At 48.8% G+C, this 21673-nt stretch overlaps 1 protein-coding gene across 4 annotated transcripts in view; it reads left to right on the top strand.

Annotated features, from left to right (window-relative positions):
• KCNAB1 (potassium voltage-gated channel subfamily A regulatory beta subunit 1) overlaps window positions 1-20241 on the top strand; it is a 71747-nt gene extending 51506 nt beyond the window's left edge. For all 4 annotated transcript variants that reach the window (XM_052804287.1, XM_052804288.1, XM_052804290.1 and 1 more), the window contains exons 3-14: window positions 936-973; window positions 2401-2480; window positions 3336-3380; window positions 4622-4666; window positions 5312-5355; window positions 8920-9006; window positions 13850-13935; window positions 15082-15202; window positions 15887-15981; window positions 17514-17634; window positions 18818-18906; window positions 19551-20241. In XM_052804287.1, the coding sequence (XP_052660247.1) occupies window positions 936-973; window positions 2401-2480; window positions 3336-3380; window positions 4622-4666; window positions 5312-5355; window positions 8920-9006; window positions 13850-13935; window positions 15082-15202; window positions 15887-15981; window positions 17514-17634; window positions 18818-18906; window positions 19551-19640 (941 nt within the window). In that variant the 3' untranslated portion in view covers window positions 19641-20241. The remainder of the gene's footprint in view (window positions 1-935; window positions 974-2400; window positions 2481-3335; window positions 3381-4621; window positions 4667-5311; window positions 5356-8919; window positions 9007-13849; window positions 13936-15081; window positions 15203-15886; window positions 15982-17513; window positions 17635-18817; window positions 18907-19550) is intronic.
• The last annotated feature ends 1432 nt before the right edge of the window (window positions 20242-21673 follow it).

The raw sequence follows: 21673 nt of genomic DNA, 5'->3' as shown, positions 1-21673 counted from the left end.
TAGGGCAGGAGCGATGTCTGCCAGGGTGAGTATGTGCTGTCTGATCAGTGTCCCATATGGGGCCTGGCGCTTCCCAGGCTCACTGCTCTCTCTTGCTTCCAGTGGCTTAGGAAATATGTATTCCTAATATATATATATATATACACACACACATAAAATATATATAGGAAATAATATTCCTGTAGCTTAAGGAATATTAAATCCACACACTGTTTCCACCACAGGATGTTCTTTCTTTCTTTTTTTTTTTTTTTTTTTCTCCGAAGCAGTGGTCATAAAGAACTAATGCCCTAAGTTTTTCCTAACAGTAGACCAGGGTCTGCAACCGAGTCTAAACTGCAGCTACTTTTTGAGCCAGCTAGCAAAAGCGCTGCTCATCGGCTGCACTGGTGTCAGACGTTGGCTTTATGGAAAAGGTCCTGGAGAAAAGTCACTTTGGGTTTTAAATACTTCATGTCAATAGAAATACTTTTTTTTTTTTTTCTTTTTTTTCTAATTTTGACTTGTATGGTGCTAAATGCTGAAGCACAAATTTAGGAAGAGTTTCATTCCCCAAATGACATGTTTCAGCAGCATCGTAAATTTTTTCCAATTTGTCAAATTGAAGCTTTGGAAAATGAAATCAGTTTAGCAAAGAGCTTCACATTTCAATAAAACTGTGTATTTTGGCAGCACAGCATCCTACCGGCACTTCCCTGAGCGGGTTCACGTGCCAGTCCTGGGTCCGCACTCCCATCCCTGCTGTCGTCCCCCCCCAGGAGAGGGGTCTCCGGTGCCTGCCCGGCTGCAGGAGCTCTCGCTCGAGGACACAGCAGCCTCTGAGCCAGTTAACCTCATTTTAAACCTGTTTAATCCCAAGGAGCCTGAATTTTGGTAGCGGGAAATTTTTGTTGGCAAAAACCTCTCGTAGTAACAGCTTATTTTGTTCTTTCTAGGGACATGGGTCACTTTTGGAGGTCAAATCTCAGATGAGGTAAGTAATGCTTGGTGTAAGTGTAATGCAATGAAGTAAAAACCAATATGAGATATTTTTAAATGAAACCATGGCTACCGAAATCAGAGCCCGTGTCTGTTCGAGGCAATGGCAGAGAGTTACTATGCAAAGCAATACAAAGCTTGTGCTGCTTCTACAAAAAACCCTTAATGAATCTGACATTTCCAGATATCAACTTTAATAAAAACCCCACCTATCCCTTAAATCGATCTTCTTTTCCATGCTGTTTGGAGCGATATTTCCTCCTTACCATTGGTAGTGGTACTGTTCCTGGAGCAGAAATTGGAAACTATTTTTGCATCATGTATGTAACCAGCAACAGTCATAAATACAGGCAGGGGCTCAGCTTACAAGGAGCTGCCTGATGGTTTATTTTTTACATAATAAGATGAAACAAATGAAAATGAACTTGGGTTTCCTATGCACTCTTGCCTGTACCAGATGGCTTTTAATCTCAGTTAATAATCCTCCCGAGTGCTGGGTAGCACGTGGGTTTCCCTCCGTCTCAGGTACGCTGCAGATCCATCAAAAGGAGATGCAACCTCCCGGCTGCCTTCCCTCTAGTACGTAAGACAAAGCCCAAAATAACTTTGGCAGAAGGAAAACAGCTCAGGAGTCTGAACTCAAAGTTTTTTTGCTTTTTAAGTCACTTGATCTTTGGTGGTATTTCTTCTGCTGACGATGGATCACTGAGTTCCTTCCTGTTTCTTGGCGTTGCAGGCTGAAGCGAGATGACTTGGTTCGATTATAAATTTGCTCCCTGGGTCTCTGGCCCTCCTTGCTTAGAATAAGTCAATGCAAAGTGTTCACGCGTGGAAAAAGAGGACTGAAACGCAGCCCCGTCCTTGAGGGATGCCCACCCTAAGGACGTTGGCCATGCGTGGGTAGCTGCCAGCCCCCTCGGGGTGCAGAATCCCCCCAGGGAGCAGCGGGACTCTGATGGGGATCACATGAAATGACCTTCAGCTCTTTAAATACCCCCTGAAGTCATCTGGAGAACTGCAGGACGGCCTGTTGGGTAGCCAAAAAAAAATTAAACTCTTGCCATGGAAATACCCTTTCTGTATTAAACCCCACGGATTTGCAGACTATCTTCTATAACCCTATTAAATTCTTGGCCGCTTTCCTGTTAGAAAGTTCCTATGAGAAGAGATTAATTCCTCCCAGGATGAGTCAAAGGGAAGTTGATGTAAATCCATGTTTTGGTGCTTCTTGGGCCAGTGCACGAACCCCTGGGTGCCCTGCCAAAGGGTCTCACCCCCCGGGCAGGGGATGCTAACACCCCTCCCGGCCCTGCTGAAGCCCCTTTGCTGAGCATTCAAGGGTTTTTCCCCGTGCGGGATGAGCCGCCGGCCGCTCGGGATGCGATCTGCCACCCCTCACCTCTCCGTCTCTGCTTCCCCGAGGTGGCTGAGCAGCTGATGACCATCGCCTACGAGAGCGGCGTCAACCTGTTCGACACGGCCGAGGTGTACGCGGCCGGCAAGTGAGTGCCCAGCATCCCGCTCCGCTTCCCTGGGGTCCCTCTGCCTGGCTCTGCTCCTCCCTGTGTCACAGTCACTCGTGATGGATAGGGCTCTGGTGGTGCTTGGGAAGCCCCTTGCTCCCTGAGGGGGGACAGAAAAAGCTTTATATATTTGGAGCACTCTTTTAAAAAAAAAAAAAAAAAAAAAAATTTAAACCAAAAACTCTTGTACCCAGCTGAAGACTGAAATGTATCACTCGTGCTGCTCGCTGTTGGCACAGGGAGAGAAATGTCCTGAATAAATGAAAAGTCATTCCTGAATAAATGAAAAGTCATCATAATGGTGATGAATGGCCTGTGCCAGTGACAGCTCCCAGGCGCAGATCCCGGCGTGGGGAACCGCTCTGGCTGCAGCAGAGCTAACGCTCTTAGTGTCACTGCAGAATTGGGGGAAAAAAAAAATATCCATCCATAATATATTTGACTTGGGCTGATTTATACAGCTTTGTATTTAGTCTAAAAGGCAGACAGGGGCATCACGTCCCTGGTGCGGGGGGACCAAGCGGCTCTGCCTTCCCAGAGCAAGTTCAAGCAGACGTAGGGCATGGGGGTGGAGGGCTGTCCCGGGGGGAGCGGGTGGAGAGGATGCTTTGGGGGGGACCGTCCCCTGTGACGGGGATGTCTGCCCACCCCGTCGCAGCCGGTGCTGGGTCACCGTCACCCGCGGAGGGGAGAGCTGCCCAGCCGAGAGGGCTGCTGCAGGCTGGCATCTGGGTGGCCCTGTCCGGGGGAATTGGGATGGACGGCAGCTGCGACGGGGTACCTGGCATCGAGCATCCTCCTGTATCCCCTCACGCGGGGCTCTCTCTTGCGCAGGGCTGAAGTCATCCTGGGGAACATCCTGAAGAAGAAGGGCTGGAGGTACTGGACCGCCGGACGGTGCTCCCTGCCACCCGCAAACGAGCGGGACCCCTGGGCATAGGAGAATCCTGATTTTTAAAAAACGATGCGTGTTAGGTGTTGCTGGCCCGGGAGCTAGTGCTGCTGTTTGCAGGCAGTGCCGGCAGCTCGCGTGTGCGATGGTCGCACGCAGAGCAGGCAGCCAGGGCTCCTGCGGCAGCCAGACCTTTCGAGTGCCAAATAAAAACGCTCTCCTGGGGTTTTTTTGGGAGCGCACGCCGGCTTCACGAGGCTGCGATCGTCAGCCTGCGGTGCTGCCTCGACCGTTGCACGAGGCCATCGTCTCTGTGCCGGGCAGAGTTAACGCAACTCCTGAGTGTATCCATCGTCATTGCCGCGCACGGTGTATCAAGACATGATTTGTGCATCGGCATCCTTATCTGTGTACGTAAGGCTGTGTATTAAGAATGCAAAGCTGTGATGGGCCTTCATCTTGGGTAGCCTGGTAGGAGATGATACCTAATTTAAATGATGCACATTAGCATATGTTGTGTAGTTTTAAGAGCATTTACATAATCTTTAAAGACCTCCCCTGTGTGTCATATTCAGCCTTCAACTGAAGAATGGGTTCTGGCGGTGCTCACTCCAAAATCAGTATCCCCTGTGTTAGGGGAATGATTATTCAGTAAGAAATATCCTGGATACTGGGGAAGAAAAAAAGTTAAGCCTAGCAAAAGCTGGAGAAATTTTGTGTTGTGCACGTACAGTTATGCAGCAGAGTAGTTTGCGAATGATAAATCTTTGATTTACTATCACATGGGAATGTATAGATTAATTCAGTGAATGTATCGCTCTTGGAGTTTTAATAACTCTGGGAATGCTGCATGATAACGAGAAGCACTGGACTTGGATACCAGGAGGGAATAGCGCTGTAGCTCTTGGTTAAGGACTCTGGAGATTGCTTGCTCCGTAGTTAAAAATGTATCTTCTTTTTGGTCAATTCACTTGAATTAGCTTCGGTTTCCAGACACCAGCCTCTGGTCACTCCCTGCCTGCAGCAGACCTGAGTGTGGGAGGAGAAGTGGCCTGTTGTAAAAAGGATTATAGTGATGTGTGAACACCCGCTCTGAGCCCAGGGTGGCGAAACCAGGCACGGCCACCGCCGCGGGAATCCAGAGTACCGCCGCGTGTCGATAAGCAGCATCCTGCTTGGTTACGTATAGTTTTTTTTAACAATAATAATTTTTCTGTTCTGTTTGCAGGAGGTCCAGTCTGGTCATAACAACAAAACTGTACTGGGGTGGAAAGTAAGTCTCACAGTTACTCATACTGGCATTTGCTGCTGCGTGCTTTTCCCTTTCACAGCCGTACAACCCGGTGGAGGTTAATAGCAACTTGGAGGGGCGGTTTGTTGCTCTCATTTTCTTTCTCCTCATTTTGCGGAGTCTTTTAAGGAGTCGGAGCTCGGCAGAGGCGGCAACCCCCAGCAGAGGCCGGGATGCCGCGCTGGGTACGCTCCCGCTCCGAGCATCCCTGCGGCTCCAGGAGCTGGAACTAGCAGGGTGAAGGCTGCCTTGCTCCGAAATCACCTACAATGTCAACGAAGCCTCAGTACCGGGCGGTCGGCCGGGGTACAGCTCTGTCCCAGCGCTGCCTGGCCCCAGCAGCCCCTGCTGCCCTGCCAGCATCATCACCCCTCCTCTTGGAAATGTCAGACGGTTGCTCTGCAGTCAGGCAATATCCATAGCTGTTGCCATGTTAAATTAAGTGGCATTACTCGTCCCAAGTGCTGTTGTCACTGAGACCAGGAACCCAAATGAAGTTCAGGGTCTCTCTGTCGCGTGAGTTGTAACTTCATTTTTGGGATGCTTAAACCAGAATACAATATTAACGCTCCCCGGTTGTTAGCACCTCAGGTCTCTAACAGCCGTGTACCCGTTTTTCCTTCGCAGAGCTGAAACAGAAAGAGGGCTTTCGAGAAAACACATCATTGAAGGTACGTGTTGCACGGGGCGGGGGTCTGGCCGTGCCCGAGTGCCCCGGCATGGGCACGGTGGGATGCAACCAGCGGGACCCCAGGGCGATCGCTCTCCCACGAGCCAGGTCTCCTTGACCCCCGCGCTCACTGCTCCTCCGTGCCAGCCCTGCGCAGGGCAGTTCCCAAGCTTGGCTGTGAAGTGCCCAAAACGCACCGCAGGATTATTCTGGCTTCTCTCAAAAAGTGCGAGCGAACGCATTGCACACAAAAAGCCTTCCCTACCACGCCTCTACGCAGCAATAACCTTTCGGGTTTTTGCTGTGATAAGCAAGCGCGTTGTCCTTGGCCGGCTGCGTGTGCGTCGCTTGCAGATTTATCACGTACCTGCGGCAAGCGGGGTTTGCCGTGCTGGGGTTTCATCGCTTGCTGCCTCGCGCGGGTTCCCGGCAGCTTTGCACCGTTGTCCTCAGGAACGGCCCCGATCCCAGCTGCCGTGAGATGACGGGAGGCAGGAAGGCTCGGTGGGTCTGGAGCTGCTCTGCTGACCCCCCCCGGCTCTTTCCCGGAGGGACCAGGGCGGTCGGCAGACGTGGCCGTGGCTGCGTGGGCTCCCTTGGTGGAGCAGGGAGGGATGAGGGATGTCAGCCTGCAGAAATAGCCTCTGGAGAGGTGCCAGGTCCCATCCGCCGAGCAGCCGGCTGGGGAGGGCTGCGGGCTGCTCTCGGTGCTGTTTCTTCTCGCGTGCTCGATTTTGGTGTAACGTTCCCTCACCCAGCTCCTTGCACCCGGTCCCGCATCCCGCTGAGCAATGCCGTGCACTACCTTACTCATCCAGCGGGATTTATTCACCCGAGTCTCTGCTGGGTCTAACGCATGCTCCTCATCTTCATTCCGATGTTTTTTTTTGTCCTCTTGGATCCATTATAGTTGGAGAGGGAGTGAGAGCACATACATTTTTCTATACGGATAAGTGTGTTTCACCTGATCTGGCTCTTTCCGGAGGGCTGTTGGGTGCTAGGTCAGGCACCCAGGCGCAGTGGCCATGGGCGTAATTATAACTTGCCCACTTAATTTAACAGTAACTTAAAACAGGATTTTACATGCAGGACACAGAGCAGGGCCCATAAAAAGACACATTTCTGTCGTATTAAGGATCAGCAGTGTCAGCCACGACCTTGTCCCAGTGAGAGGTGCCAGCAGCATGGGGGCCTGGATCTGTCTTCTGCATAAATCCAGAGTAAAAATAGCATGGGTTTGGAGAAAAGCTGCGTAAAGCCGTGGAAGGGAGTTACTGGGGGTGTCCGGCTCCTCGGGGGCCGGGGATCCTTCGGGACAGAAGGGCAGCATCAGGCTTGGTACCTGTGCTTCACCTCTCTGCAGAGGGATTCGCACCGCCCGCCTCTTGTTGGTGTTTGACCCGCTTCTGTCTGCTGCCACGGAGGGATGTGCAAAATGTGTTCTTTGGGTTAGTAGGAAAAGATATGCTCTACGCCGAGGTCCTTGGGGGAGCCCCGGGCCAGCACTGAGCGATGCCAGCCTGGGTAATGCAGGGCTGAAGCCCCAGGGGAGCAGCACCCTCCGTCAACCAACACGCCGCAACGGCTGCAGCAATGAAAAGTGATTTTCGTTATTGCGCCTGGTATGCTGGGGTAATTAGCCTCCTCTTTGATTTATGAGATAAGTCCTAATTGTTTACAGTGGTGTTTGGTTAAGCTAATGTTTGCTGTCAAGACAAATTAGAAAAGAAAAATTCAGGCTCATCTACATTACACGTGTGCCACGGTGTTGGTGGTTTGATGGCACGGGGGTAACCAGCCTGTTCACGGTTCACGCTGCAGAATAGGCAGGAGGTATGCTTTGGTCTTTGCTTATCAGAAGGTAGCATCCGTCTGCAGAAAATCGGGTTTGCCTGCCAGAAATGGCAGCTTTAACTTGCATTTGGCCATTTGCATGTTTTGTCACCTGAATCTGCAATGGCCCATTTGTCACAGCTTTCAACAACCGGGATTTGTTCTGTATGCATTAGGACATAAATTATATGGAAAATATTAATACTGTATTTGTATTATCCACCCCTTGCCTGGGATGTCACTGCCACCCACATCACACCCTGGCTAATGCTGACCCGAGAGGGTGAGGTGGGATGAACGTGGCATCAGCAAACTGGGTGAGCAGGGCAGCCTCCTCCCTGGGATGCACATTTGGTCATCTTCCATCGCAAAGGAGTTATTTCTTGGTGATAAGGAGCGTCACTGGAGCACAGTTGGTTTTGCCTCATAGTAGCCAGCTCATACATCTGGGATCGTCCTGGGAAGTTTTCATTATTTAGCATTTGCAGAATTCAGCTACGTTAGGATATGACTTTCATAATAAGGTAATGCTGCAGAAAGTTTTTTAGCAACGTGTTATTGAACTTTCATTTGAATACCCCCCCCACGAGGTGGTGTCCTGGCCGCTGATGGTACTAGACCCAGAGGCGCTGGGGGAATTTGCAGCCATGCCACAGGCGGTCCAAACCCATCCATTTTCCATTTCTTGTGGAGCTACTTCATGAAACGATAGAAAAATACTGGCAGCAGTTGAAATAACTTCACAGAACACATAGCAACTAATGTTAAGGTCAACGTTAGCTATTTTCTATAAATACACTTGGCAAAAATGGCCATTTTTTTCATCCCAAAATTCAGCGAACATATTCAGACTGCTCTATTTTGGCTCATTCTTCGTGAACATTCATAAAAACATTTTGTTCCTGGGAAGATTCATAGAAAATAAGTGTTAGAAATCCTCTTCTCTCTCTCTCTCTCACACACACACACACACACATATTATATATATGTAGGCATTTGATGCCATCTCCCATCAGATCCTCTTAGAGAAGCTGTTGAAACCTGGGCAGTCCTGGACTGTCGCTGCTGAACTGTGCCTCGTCTTGCTCTGCAAAACTCTCTCTGCCCTATGCAATGCGTTGGTGGGCACAGCTTGCTTACCCTGCAGAGAGGGTAAAGCCCTTCGTGGTGCTTTATCTGCTCACGATAACGTATCTAACCGAGTGCCACCATCCTCCCACCTGGGCTGGCATTTCTGGAAGGCTCCCCTGGGGCAGGGCTTCCTTAGGTGGGACAGCACCCAGGCGACGTGCCCCTGGGCTTGCACAGAAAGGCTCTGTGATATAATTTAGATTAAATAAACTCTGAACAGAAGTGGAGCGCTGAAGTCGGTCCCTGGCAGCTGCCTCCTGACAGGCTGGCCACGGACACGCTTGGTAACCGGTGTCTGTTAATCCAAATCTCAGCATAGTTAAAAAATAAAAGCAAATTCTCGTGGAAGAGGGGGACTCTGCATGCGGCCAAACCAGTGTTTTCTTCTTAATATGGCCGCATAGATACGCGACAACATTACGCAGCATCCTTCTCATATGCTATGTGGTTGTGTGTATATATATTATACATATGTACATAGATACAACGGGCTCTATTTTAGTCCTAATGCGGCACTGGTTTGTACCTGTCAGCTCTGCGCTGCTGCACTCCTGCCTCACTCTGACCGTGCAGGTTCTTGTCTCTGCTTTGCTGTTTCCAGGGCTAAAGGCTTCTCTCCAGAGGCTGCAGCTGGAGTACGTGGATGTCGTCTTCGCCAACCGGCCAGACAATAATACGCCCATGGAAGGTTAGTGGAAGCTTGAATTAAAGGTTTTAATGCGACTGATCCTGGCTTACAGGCTTAGACCGATGATGGCAGGAAATGAAAAACAATTTTTTATTAAATATTCAGGTGCGGCAGCTTAAATATGAAATACCTCATTCGTAATATCCTGGAGCCCCATATATTTACACTTCAATGAAATGGATTTGTATCTCTTGGAAGGAAATTGAAGTTTCCTTTACGTCCCAGCGGTGGCTTTAACATTGTCTGGTTTTTTATTTCCTTTTCCTGATTCCTTCATAGGAAGGGAATTTGTGTTTGCATTTAAGGCAGGTCTTCTTTGTGTCAAATGAAACCAGTATATCCCTGCCCCTGGTGCGGTCAGCTCTGGAGAGGGGAGCGTGCCAGTGCTGCCGTCCCCATCCTCGTCCCTGTCCCCTGGGCTGCCCGCATGGCACATACTTCTCCCGGCGCTAAATCCAGGGGTGCGATCCAAAGCGTGGTCAGAAACAAGAAACAGTCTCAGGGTTGGGCTCAGCCTCGGCACCGCGGCCGCCCGCCCCTCGGTCCTGGTGGAAATTCAGGGAACGGATTTAGGAACTTGGTAGATCTGTGACTGCGCGCTTTAGTCATGTTTCACGATTGCTGATAAGCATATATGCGTGTTCGGTACATGGTGGTATAGCCCAGTTCTCCAGGAACCTTCATCAACATGTTTTGGGGTTAGTGCCCTATTTAATGGGCACCAGTTCCCGTTCCTTCTCTTTTCCCATCGGAGTTAACGCAACCATTCACACTGTGGCAGAAGATTAGCTTCACAGCTAAATAAAAAATAGCAAGAAGAAAGACTCGCGGGCTGCAGAAGCTGTCGTAGACGAGTACATGTAAATCAAACAGACCTGGAGCTTGACGGACCCCTTCGAGGCTCCTGGCTTGACTTTTGGCAGTCGTGACACCTATTTTCTTAACGAACGTGGAGCCGTGCGACCTGCCACGAACCTTGGATGGATGGCACTACCGCTGCCCCGGCTGACCAGTGCCAGCAGCTATGGGTTCAGGGAACTGGCCTGGGATTTTAGGACCAGTGCAGCTTTTGCAGTAGCTGATGAGGTCAAGGAAGATGACATGTTGTATCCCAGAGGGAGAAATGACCTCTCTGCTCAGTCAGTTGTCGTCTAATGAGGCAATGCTGAGTATATTTCCCGTGCCCGCGCAGACAGCTGATCTCAGGCTTTTGCAGCTTTTAAGATGCTACAGATACTGCTAGCAGCGCTGGAGCTTGGCAATAAGGTATAAACTGTGGTGCTTGGTGAGATTTTGAGCAGGGTGAAAAAAGGGACGTTTTTATTATGAATGGTGTGGTGTTGATTCTTCCTATGTACTTCATGCTTTTTTTTCTGGTTCACCTACTAAGCCACTTCTATCCCAGAGCATCTGTTGAACCATCTGTCGGTTCTGCACTATCTGGCACGCACAGTAAGTGCTGAGCTACCTTCACAAGACATGCAATTCCCGCTCCATCTCCTTACGTGCCTATGCTTTTCCCACGAGCAAATAGCTGCTTCTGATGGAGCAGAACCCTTAACCTTAAAACCCAGAACCTTAAAACGTTCCCTGCTCGTGCTGCTCACGCTAACGCGTGAGGGTCCTGCTCGAGCAAACAGTGTGGCTGTACGCGGTAAGGTACAGCCAAATAAATCAAAGGATAAACTTTGAATGTTCATTTTGTTTTCTTCGCTTGCCGCACGCAGGCAGGTGAGGTTTCTCTGCTATCGCTCGGGGTCCTCCATCTGCTGTGATGTGTGTGTCTGTGGGCATCCGCAGGCGATGGACCAGCCATTTAGAACTACTCACCTGGCCCAGCCCAGCCGGGGCGGAATCGCTTCCCACTCCCCCAGGCTGGTCACGGACCCACTCAGGCTGCCTTGGGAGGCGTGGGTAACGGAGAGCTAATAAGAGAAGATGAGCATTTTATACAGATTTCTTTATTGTAGGTGACTCTGGTCCCCAAAGCGTCAGGCAAAGCTTGCTGGATCTGAAAATCAGAAATGTATTTACCTTTCTTAAAAGTCTCAGAGCAAACTAAAAAAGCTTTTCGGTGTAAAAGCAATGCAATATTAGCTTCAGGGAACATCTGGAGATGAGTACCCCGCGCAAAGCTCTTTGCACACCCCTGCAGTCGGGGCCGGGCAGGTCCCTGGCCAGGACAGCCGTGTCCCTCCTGGCCCCGCGGCAGCCAGGACGGGGGGCTGCCCTCGCTGGGGTCGGCCATCCGGGGGGAAAATCCTGCTCCCGGCACCCGGGGGGCTCTGCCGTCGCGTGGTCCCCCCCTCGGGAGATGGGCGATGGGAAGGGTCTGTGCTTCTCCCCTGAATTTCTGCGAGTCTCATGCCATGTTAGTCAGGCTGGAGATCTGATCCCCCAGCTGTGCTAGCAGGTGCTTTTTTTTGGTTTTTTTTCCATCCCAAGCAGCTTTTCCAGCAGACGAGGAGGGCAGCTCCGGCTGCGGGGAAGGAGGGACCCCGGGGTCCCCTGGTGAGACCCCCCCACCTTGTCACGGTGCTGGGGGACTGGGTGCCCGCTGCACAGCCAGCCCCCAGCCCCGGCAAGCGGGGAGGGAAGGTGACACGGTTCCTATCAGGGAACTTTAAGTTACTTCACAATTATTATTATGCTGCTGGAGGCTGTTTTCCGGGTTTTGAAACACCCATTTATATTTAAGAAAAAATCTCCCCTTCTTAAGTGATGCCATTTGTGCCATCCAGCTGGCAGACCGAGCGATCCAGGCATGTGCTCTTCACAAAGCATCCCATCACCATACCCATGGGAGCAGTCTCTGGTAAACAAGAAGAGATATATATATATATTTTCTGAGTTGACTTCAGTTTTTCTTGAAAGGAGTAGAGGTGGGAGAAATGAAAACAACCATGGACTGAAATGTGTAAGAGGCATATGATGAAATGCTTATCAAAATTCCTAAATGGTAGTGCGGCAAAAATAGAAAACTAAACCCAGTGAGAAGCCGGTGCTGCTGAGGAGGGAGGGATTGCCATACCCCTGCCCATCGCACACAGCATGCCTGCGGGTAGCAAGGTAGCTGCTTGACAATGGGGCATTTTGTTGGACTAATACATGCCCAAGAATAAAATGCTTGGAAATAGAGAAAAGTGTGGCTTTGGCCAAAATGAAGAAGAAAAAAAAAAAAAAAAAAGAAAATAATATCTGGCATTTGAATTCTGCTCTTCATCAGGGAAAAAAATTCTCAAGCCAACGTTTCCCTCGAGAAGAAATGTCCCTTTTCAGTGGGAAGGCAGAAGCCCGGCACAAGAGGCACAGTGTCTCTTGTACAGCCCTCCGAGGTTATAAATGGAGACTTCATCATCTTTAGCTGCTTGTCGCCTCCTGCAGAAGAAATCTCACAATAACGTCAAGATTGGCAGTGTAATCACCCCTCTGCCAAGCTCTTTTTTTTTTTTTTTTTTTTCCCATAAATAGGATGAGAATCCTCATGATATAAAAGGCAGCTCATCTTGATCTTGAGACAGCGATGCCCAGAGTCGTTGTCTAAGTAACGGCAGGGATGTCATAAACACACAGGGCTTCTCCGTGCAGCCCCGTGGCCGAGCAGAGTCGTCTCACTGCAGTTTGATGGGTCAGAAATTCATGGTGTAGGTGTAGAGTATTGGCTCCTTGCCATTTTCCCAAGGGAAAAGCGCACTGACCTCCCGCTGACAGCGAGGTGCCTTGTGCGGCACTGGGAGTAGTGACTAAGTACTACTTTCTTTTGCCTCTCAGAGCGAGTTTAGCCCATTTTTGTCCGTTTAAATGATGTGCTGTTAGCGGCCAGTGTAGTGCCAGTGCCCTGGCAGCTGCTGCTCGGCTCCAAAGGGCAAGGAGTAAGAAATATGAATTTATTACTGCAGCTGGGGCAGTTATTTATACTGTCACAGTGGCTGTGCCCTGGGGACCCCGCTCGGTCCCAGGGACCCCGCTCCTCTGCAGCGGTGCTGCCTGGGCTCCCCGCGATGTTGCGTACCCAGCAGGCTGGTCCCAGGGAGAAATCAGCCTTAAAAATGAGTTGCAAACAGTAAGCAGCAGCTCTTTTCTTCATAGCATTAGCGAGGCATCCTACCAGGCTCTGTAACCTCCTGGGCAACCATGAGGGATAGACAATTTTTTCTCCTTTTCTTGCAAACTAAAGATTATGATGGCTTTTTTTCCCCCCACAAGGAGACAGGGATGCTCAGCAGGGGTCCGATGGATGGAAATTAAAGATCCTGCCCCGGCGCTTATGGCCTTGTAGGCTTCCATCTTCCCCAAAGAAAAACAAGGACCGTGGGACTGCTGCGCTAAGGAGCTGTGCCGGGTTTTGCAGAGGTGCCGCCTGCTCCTCCCACGGGCGGCGGGGCCCTTGACAGAGCCGGGTTCAATCATCCAGTTTTGCAACTTTATCCCCAGCATCCTAATATTCCTAGTAAAAAGAAGCAGGACCAGATATATGCTTTTAGTAAACAAATTTTAAAATAAATTTAATTTATCTTTCATTTTATTTTTCGGCTGTGCTGCCCTCTTGTGTTAAATTTTAAAAGAGATATTACCATAAGGCAGTGGTAGGCAATGGCCAGTTGGTAAAAGCAGTTTTTAAACAACTGCAGGATAAATGTCTTTTTCACACTTTTTCACGCATTCACACTGTCAATGCTTTTTCATCCATGCTCAAGCAAGAGAACACAGCAGAAGTAGTGTTTAATGCAAAGCTGCTCAGACTTGTCAGCAGACTTGGCATTTATAAGTGGCTTTGGGAGGATTTGGTGCTGAAAAATTGGTCTCTGTGCAGTTCTCATACTTCTTTTTTCTCCTCCTTTAGAAATTGTCCGAGCGATGACACATGTAATAAATCAAGGCATGGCGATGTACTGGGGAACATCGCGCTGGAGCGCTATGGAGATCATGGTAAAGTTGATTTTTAGGAAAGTGTTGACACTTGGTAATTCTCCATCCAGGCTGCAGAGTCTGCTGAAAGCCATGCTGGGACCTGAACCACAAGCAGGTGTCTGGGCTGGGGATGTTTGCATTCTACTCCATCCAGCATCCCTTCACCTAAAATAATTTTAAAACCTGTTCCAGAATGAGTCTAGTGTTAATTAGGAGAAGATGGGCTGATCTGGGGGTTTGGGTGTCTTGGCTCGCTTTATTGAGGTTTGTTTCATTTTGGTTTTATTTGGCTGACTTCAAGAATTTTGGTAAAGCGCCTGTTTGATGGCCGTGCCCCGCTGATGCCCCGTTTCAGACGTGGCTCTCGGCAGCAGGTCCATGGCCCGCGGGACCGTCGGAGCTACTGCTGCGGTGGGAACGGTCCCCGCGCAGGGGAGAATTCCCCGTGGGTGGCACTGCTCTGAACTTGCCACGTCCAGAGGTGCAGACGGGAAATATCCCTGCTCGGCGGTAGGGATCTCCTAGTTGGCTTTACCTGAAAAACCCTAGACTGGGGGAACCAGCATCCCGACAGCTCATCCTTAACACTTTGTCAGAAGCATTTGCTGTTGCCCAGAGAAGTGGTCGATGCCCCATCCCTGGAAACATTCCAGGTCAGGTTGGACGGGGCTCTGAGCAACCTGAGCCAGTGGAAGATGTCCCTGCTCATGGCAGCGGGGTCGGACTAGATGACCTTGAAGGATCCCTTCCAACCCAAACCATTCTGTCATTCTAAGAGTTGCCAAGAGCGTCCTGCTGGTCCCTGCTTCTCGTGGCGGGGTCAAAACACGATAAACAAGCTCGGCACCAGCCATCTCAGCCGGGGAGTTGTTTGGCTTGTCGCTGCGCTGGCGCTGAAGCACCTTTGGGCTGGAGGAGGCGGGAGGTGGGCACGTACCCTGCTGCGGTGGGCACAGGGGCAGTGGGGAAGCAGGGCAGCCAGGGATGCGGCTGCGTTTCTGCCTCGGCGTGGCAGCTTTCGGAGGGATGTGCGTGGCCTTGCTAAGGGGTAGCGAAATGAGTTCGTTAGCACCTGCACGCTCAAGGAGGGTTGGCTGGTAGGTTATGTCCCACAAGATGCTTTTGCTTAATGAAGTATTTTATCTACTGATTTCTTTTCTCCAGGAAGCCTACTCCGTAGCCAGGCAGTTTAACATGATACCGCCCGTGTGTGAGCAAGCTGAATACCATCTCTTCCAAAGAGAGAAAGTGGAGGTTCAGCTGCCGGAATTATATCACAAAATCGGTGAGACTGACTGCTGTGCCTTTCAGCTATTTCATTTGCAGAAAGAAATACAGAGCAGGCTGACCTGGGGCTCTACATGGGAACAGCACTCGCCTTCCCTGGATCTGAAGGGGACAGACAAGTATCTATCTAATGACGCGAAAGAAAAGCTGGCTTATTGTGCCTCTGATAGAAATAGGTGTTAATTGCCACGGCTGCTTCTTACTCTTTGACTCCCATGGACCGTGCGGGTGCCACCTCTCCCCGGCTCCAGAAGACACTGATGCCTCTCTGTGCATCTCCTGCCGGGGTGTCCCGAGCAGCTGGGCTGAGGACCAGGCTGAGCGGGGACGGGTGGGAGCTGGTGCCCCTGCCAAGCGGGGCCAACGCAGGAAGGATGTGATGGTGTAAGGCAGGACGGGTGTAGGAGATACCTGGTCAGGAGTTCAGGTGCTTTGCGGCAGCAGGAGCCAGGATGGGGCTGGAGGCTCTCACAATAAGGTTTTGGATGAATAAGCTAGTCAGTGCCCCTTAAGGGCATCAGCAGCATCTTCCTGGAAGACGCCAACTGAATGTCACTGCCAGCGGCAATAGAAACAAGCAGCAATTGTTTTGCTTTTATTTTTTTAACTAAAAGTCCTATTTTTGATACAACTCTGATTTCCCCCAGTCCCCTAAAAATCTCCTCCTCTGTTTTCTCTGCAGGGGTCGGAGCAATGACATGGTCTCCGCTAGCCTGTGGGATCATCTCGGGGAAATACGGCAACGGGGTCCCTGAAAGCTCAAGGGCTGCACTAAAGGTACTTTTTTGTTGCATGTTTGAGAAAAGTAGATGTGCTGCTTTTGCGAGGGCAAGCAAATAACAAAGGGAAAACGGATCCCTCGTGAGAAGGCTGGCCTGTGTGCTGCTGTATTGATGGATCAGCTTGGTTTCTCTGGCAACCACACTTCAAAGTGCGGGAGAATCCAGGTTATAAAGACGCTGGGGTTCGTGCTGGTTGTGGGGCAGCACGCCGCTGGAGCCAGGCTCCGGGGGGGTCTGCAGAAGGATGCGTCGCCACCCTTACATGGACCAGACATAGTCGAGGAGAAGGCACAAGCCCAGGGTTTCTGTCGTGTTTGATGCTCCCAGCTGACGTTAATCGATACAGCTGCTGTGACTTCAAACCCTCTTAACCACACGGCGTGGGTAGAACAGACTTGGACGTTATTTTTCCTGCCCACCCTTCCCTGGGCACCAGCCGACGAGGCAGCGAGCCCATGGGGGGAGCAGTGGTGGAGCTCAGCCCCGCAGCATCCCTCCAGGGAGCCCCGCAGGCAGGGCAGACCCCCAGCACCCCAGGAAACCTGTGGGTCCCCGGCGGTCCTGCCCCTTGCCGGGCAGGGCAGCAGCCCTCTCTAACAGGTTTTAGTGTTGCGATGTCACCGCAGCGCTTGGTTTCTCTCACAATCGTCCAGATTTTATTCTTATTGGGTGTTATGGGGTCTCCTCCCATATAACGCCTGTGGCAGGCATGTTATTTAACAGCTTGAAAAATGGCAGAGCGCTGAAATGTCATGGATTTGGGAAAAAAACCAACGCGAATGGTATTTGAGCCTCCGTATCAGCTGATGGGCAAAAGCCAACACTGCCTGACAAGTGCCAGCAGGTTGACGTACGTCCCTGTGCTGCTTTTTGCTCAGCTTGGTGCTTTTTAAAGGAAAGATGCAGTCTGCACTGAGTTGCTTACAAAGGGCAACGTTTTCAAATGTGGTATTTCATTGCATTTGTGGGGTTTTTTTCCAAAATAAAATACATTATCAATATTTGTTAAAAGCTGGCTAAGCAGGTAGCATTGCAGAGAGGCATCCAAATTAAATTGATGAGAGTGAAGCAGAATCAAGTTTCGAATCTGGAGCTGGGAGAACTGCAATCTCAGCTTCATTTAATTAATTTTCTAATCTTGAATGGTAATAGTCAATCTTGAACAAGATCAGATGTTCTCTCACAATTGTTGTGGGGGGTCTGTGTCAAGATCTTCTCAAGCTGACTAATATTTCACTTCTTTCCTCTCTGCGATGGGACCCAGCGGTCCAAAAATAAAATTGCGGAGGTTCCAGATTCCAGACTGAGTCCATTAGTTGCATAAAGCCAGAAAGATATAGGTATAGGATCTCACAGGAGACGTCCTGGTCCTGTCGTAATTGCTTCGGGTAGCAAAGCATTGTGTTATTCAGCCTCTGTTACCTCCTGGGTTGGATATGGCTTTTTAAGAGCTGTTTATAATTGCCTTCAACTTTCCGTCGCAGAAGATTAAAGCTAACAGTCGATTGCAATGTAATTCACCTCCAGTGCTACCAGTGGCTGAAAGAGAAAATCATAAGCGAGGAGGGCAGAAAGCAGCAGGTGAAGCTGAAGGACCTGTCGCCCATCGCCGAGCGCCTGGGGTGCACGCTGCCTCAGCTGGCCGTCGGTAGGTGACGGGACGGGGACGAACGTCACTGCGCCTTCGCCGTTGCCACCAGCGCATCACCTGGCTCGCATCCTCGTAGTGCGAAGGGAAACGCTCTGCAACGCAGAGAGAGAGTCTGTGCCTTACGGGTCGGTGAGAGACGAGCGCAGGGGAAACCTTGTACAAAGCCCTAAAGCTACGGGTGCTCTGTTAGTGCTCCTATCTCCTGGTTAAGTGTCAGTGATGGTTAGGCAAATGGTAGCACAGAAAAAGATGTGTCATCTTTCAAACAGGACAGAGGATGGCTTCGTCTTTGCCTGTATCTATTTTAAACACTTAAATGATTATTTGCTATCAGGGATTATGGAACAAAATGCTAGAAAGATGGAAAGACTGAAGATGGGTGATGCAACACCTCATTAGGAGAAGGCTAATGCATTTCAAGGAACACAGTAAAAGAACAAAACAAAACAAACAAAACACCCTGTAGGCATTAATTAAATATGCCATGTATTGCTTTTGAGGTAACCCCTGGTCCATTAGCCTCACACAAAATAACTTTTTTTTTTTTTGAGCAGTAAAGTTAAAAATTACTTAAAATAAGATTGTTTCCAGCATCATCATCAGGCTTTGATTGACAAGAGGGCTAGTGTATCTTGGGCCATCCTCAGGGGTCCAACCCTGACCTGCCTGTTTCTCCGAACAGTCCCTCCCTGGGTGGAAGCCCTCAGTTGTTCAGCGCACTGGGCTGATGGATATAAGAGAATGCTACTTTTTAAAAAGAGAGTTCTTTTTTCTTGTTTTGGGTTTGTTTTTTTTTTAATAATTATCTTTGTGCTGCTGAGAGCCAAGGCTGAAAAATACCACACATGTCTGTCTGTTAGAAAAATGATCCCTGGTTCAAATAGCAAAGAGGTGAATCCTTGTGATTTGTGATAGGGAAAAACCCAAACCCCGCTATTAAGACAACTGCTGGGCCAGGGACCAGGGTCAGAGGGGATGCTGGAAGATCTGCGATATGGTTTGTTATCCGACCCATGCATCTTCTTCCTGGTAGTGCCGGAGGAGTAAAGTGAAGGTTGAGACAACTAATGCTGTCATTATTTTTTCAAATAGAGATAGAAGCTCTGACAAACATTAGGATCTGGAGTAACGCTGTGTCGTGACACCTATGTTCCTGACAATCTTGTGACTTTATTCCCAGCATGGTGCCTGAGAAACGAGGGGGTGAGCTCCGTTCTTCTAGGATCTTCCAACCCAGAGCAGCTGATAGAGAACCTGGGAGCCATACAGGCAAGTGCAGGTGGTGGTGGCACCTAAACAGAGGTGCTTAGCTCCCTGCGGGGGTAACACCAGCACATCTTGAGAGTAGCACCCTCCTTCTCTTAATGTAGTTTTAATACATTGTATTTTGTTCCAGGCATCTTCCAGTTCTAGTTACGCACGTTAATTAGGCAAACCTACGGTGCATCACTGTGACTTACCACCATTTGTGGTAGTTATCGCCGTATCCAGCAACAGGAGGGTGGCATCAGCAGGTTTAACGTATCTGAAAAAGCAAGCGCCCTGATTCCAGGACATGTTGTGATGTATTCTGTGCTAAGTCTCCCACAGGGCACATGTTACTTGCACCCACCTTAATTATTCTCTGTTGCTTTTCACAACAAGAGCCTCCTCTGATGTTCTTGCCACCAGCTCGCTTTCCGCTGCAGCTGAGCAATACCATGCACATAAAGTTCAGGAGCACTTCTGTGATTCTCTCACTGGGTAAAGATAAGACAGCAGTTTTTCCTTTAAGGGAGAAAGGTATTAGATGAATGTTTCAATATCTGCTGCACAAAAACCCAGAGGAAACGTTATTTGATAAAATCTGGATTTAAATTTGGAAAAACCTTTAACGGAAGCGTGATTAAACATCTGTTTTCTTCTACCCCTAGGTCCTTCCAAAGATGACATCCCACATTGTAAACGAAATAGATAATATTCTGGGAAATAAGCCCTACAGCAAGAAGGACTACAGATCATAATGCAATGCATGAATTCCCTGGACTGCATGGTTTTAAAAGTGCTCTGTACAGAAGTACAGCCCCGAATTAATATCCGGTCATGAGAATCATTCAGCAGCTTGCTGCTCGGTGTCTACTGTCACTGGATCCTTCGAGATGTGTGCTGTTGCTACTAATCTGCAGTGAAATTTAAAAGCACAGTTGATCTCTCTTCTAACCAAGAATAACCTTGTATTTTCTTACCTTCGACTGAATTCATTAATTTTTACTTTACTCTTAGCACCTCATGCTTGTGCTGTGAAAAAACACTTGTAAAGCAAAAAATAATTTATAACCTTCAGGTACTTGGTAATTAAAGAAGGATGTACAGATCTATTTTTTCAATGAAGAAAAGCCAGATACAACTTAAGGTTTTAATAAAACCACATTTGGGAAATCTCAACTATAAAGTTTCTTCAGGTTAACAGATAGAAGGGGCAAGCTCAAATTTTCCATTTTCTTTTTTATGCTGAATATATGCTTTAGATTTCATTTGTAGTTGAATAAGGGATGTAAGACAGAGAATTAGTTAGAAATTAGGTAGCTCAACTCCTAACTATACAATTATTTCAGCTGTGGAGCGCTTCTGAGTACAAGCCAGAAGAGCACAGTTAGAAAACCCAAACACGCATGTCAGGTTAATAAAAACAACGGCTGTTTGCAAAATTCTAATTCCACATAAACCTTAAACCAAGAAAGCCATGATAAAATATTGGGTTTTGCATCTACAGAAACCTGCCTCTACTTCTGCCTGCTTGTAGATGTAGCTATTGCAAATTTCAATAATCATGAGCTTTTAAGGATATAGATACTTATAATATATATAATATATAGCTGCTGAAAAATACCAGAAAAAAGTCAGGTACGTACTTTGGTGGAAGGTCACATTTGCTTTAACTTATTCTGGAATCGGGCATAAGTAAATGCATAGTATTTTTAAGACACAGTTTAAACAGGTAGGTTTTTTTGTGAGCACTTCATCCCTCTACAGGAGTTGATAGTAAGCATTTATATATTAATTTGCCCATCTCAAGAATGACATCATATTTTACCATGAGTTTGCTTTGTAAAACGCGCCTATGATTTTGGTAAATGTTCCTCACTCGTATTGACTCGCGTACTTTGGGCACATACTTCCTAGGGGTACAGCTATGTACAGTATTTGTAGGACCCTTGTATCCTAGTCCCCTTAATGCCAGGATACCTGCAGAGCGCGTGCAGCGTTCACGGGGGGCCACGTGAACAGATATTAATACTTGAGTTGTCTTCTCCTGTATTTAATCCAATGAGCTATGGTATGTGTAAATGAACTTAGCTGCTGTATATCCAGAAATGCAGTCTGACTTTGACTTCTGCTTGGACACAATAAAAGCATTTTGTGCATCTAATTTTATACTTGGAGACCTGTTACTAATAGTGAGACTGATTTTGAAACAGCAATGGTTTATGTTGAAACTGGATATGTGTCGTTCCACAGGGAAACACTAATCTTCAGCTGTACCCATGTTGGGCAAGGGACAATGACCTCGCGCAGGGGAGCGATGGGCTGGTCTGGTCTGGCTGTGCGTCTTGGAGAAGGTACTTCCAGAAGTTAGTCTCCTAAGGCAGACTGATATCAGCTGTATACAACATTTTGTCCTGAAATAAACACAACGTGAACGTCCTCCTGACAGTTCACTGAAATCCCACTGCCGTTCCGTCACCAGCCTCTCCAAAATGACGCTGGGCTGGTCAGTCACAGCTAGCCGAGGTGGAGACCGCCACCGAAGGCACTGCTCACCTCCCTGCTGTTACTTACTTTCACTGCCCTGGGCCACATCCCCTAACGTTGCGGTATTAGCTGTGAAAATGAACTATTTCAGTATTTTAAAATCTGCTTCACGGGCAGCACAAAGGCTTTGACCATTATACAGTTAACAGCTTCATTATTTTAATAGTAGAATTATTTTCCCAGTAGCAGACTAGTTCCTTTTCTCACCTCTGGAGGTACAACGTCATGTTCTTTCTTCCCCTTC

This window comes from Harpia harpyja, chromosome 12, assembly GCF_026419915.1.
Source record: "Harpia harpyja isolate bHarHar1 chromosome 12, bHarHar1 primary haplotype, whole genome shotgun sequence".
Lineage (NCBI taxonomy): Eukaryota > Metazoa > Chordata > Aves > Accipitriformes > Accipitridae > Harpia > Harpia harpyja.
This window is presented reverse-complemented; position numbering and strand designations above follow the sequence as displayed.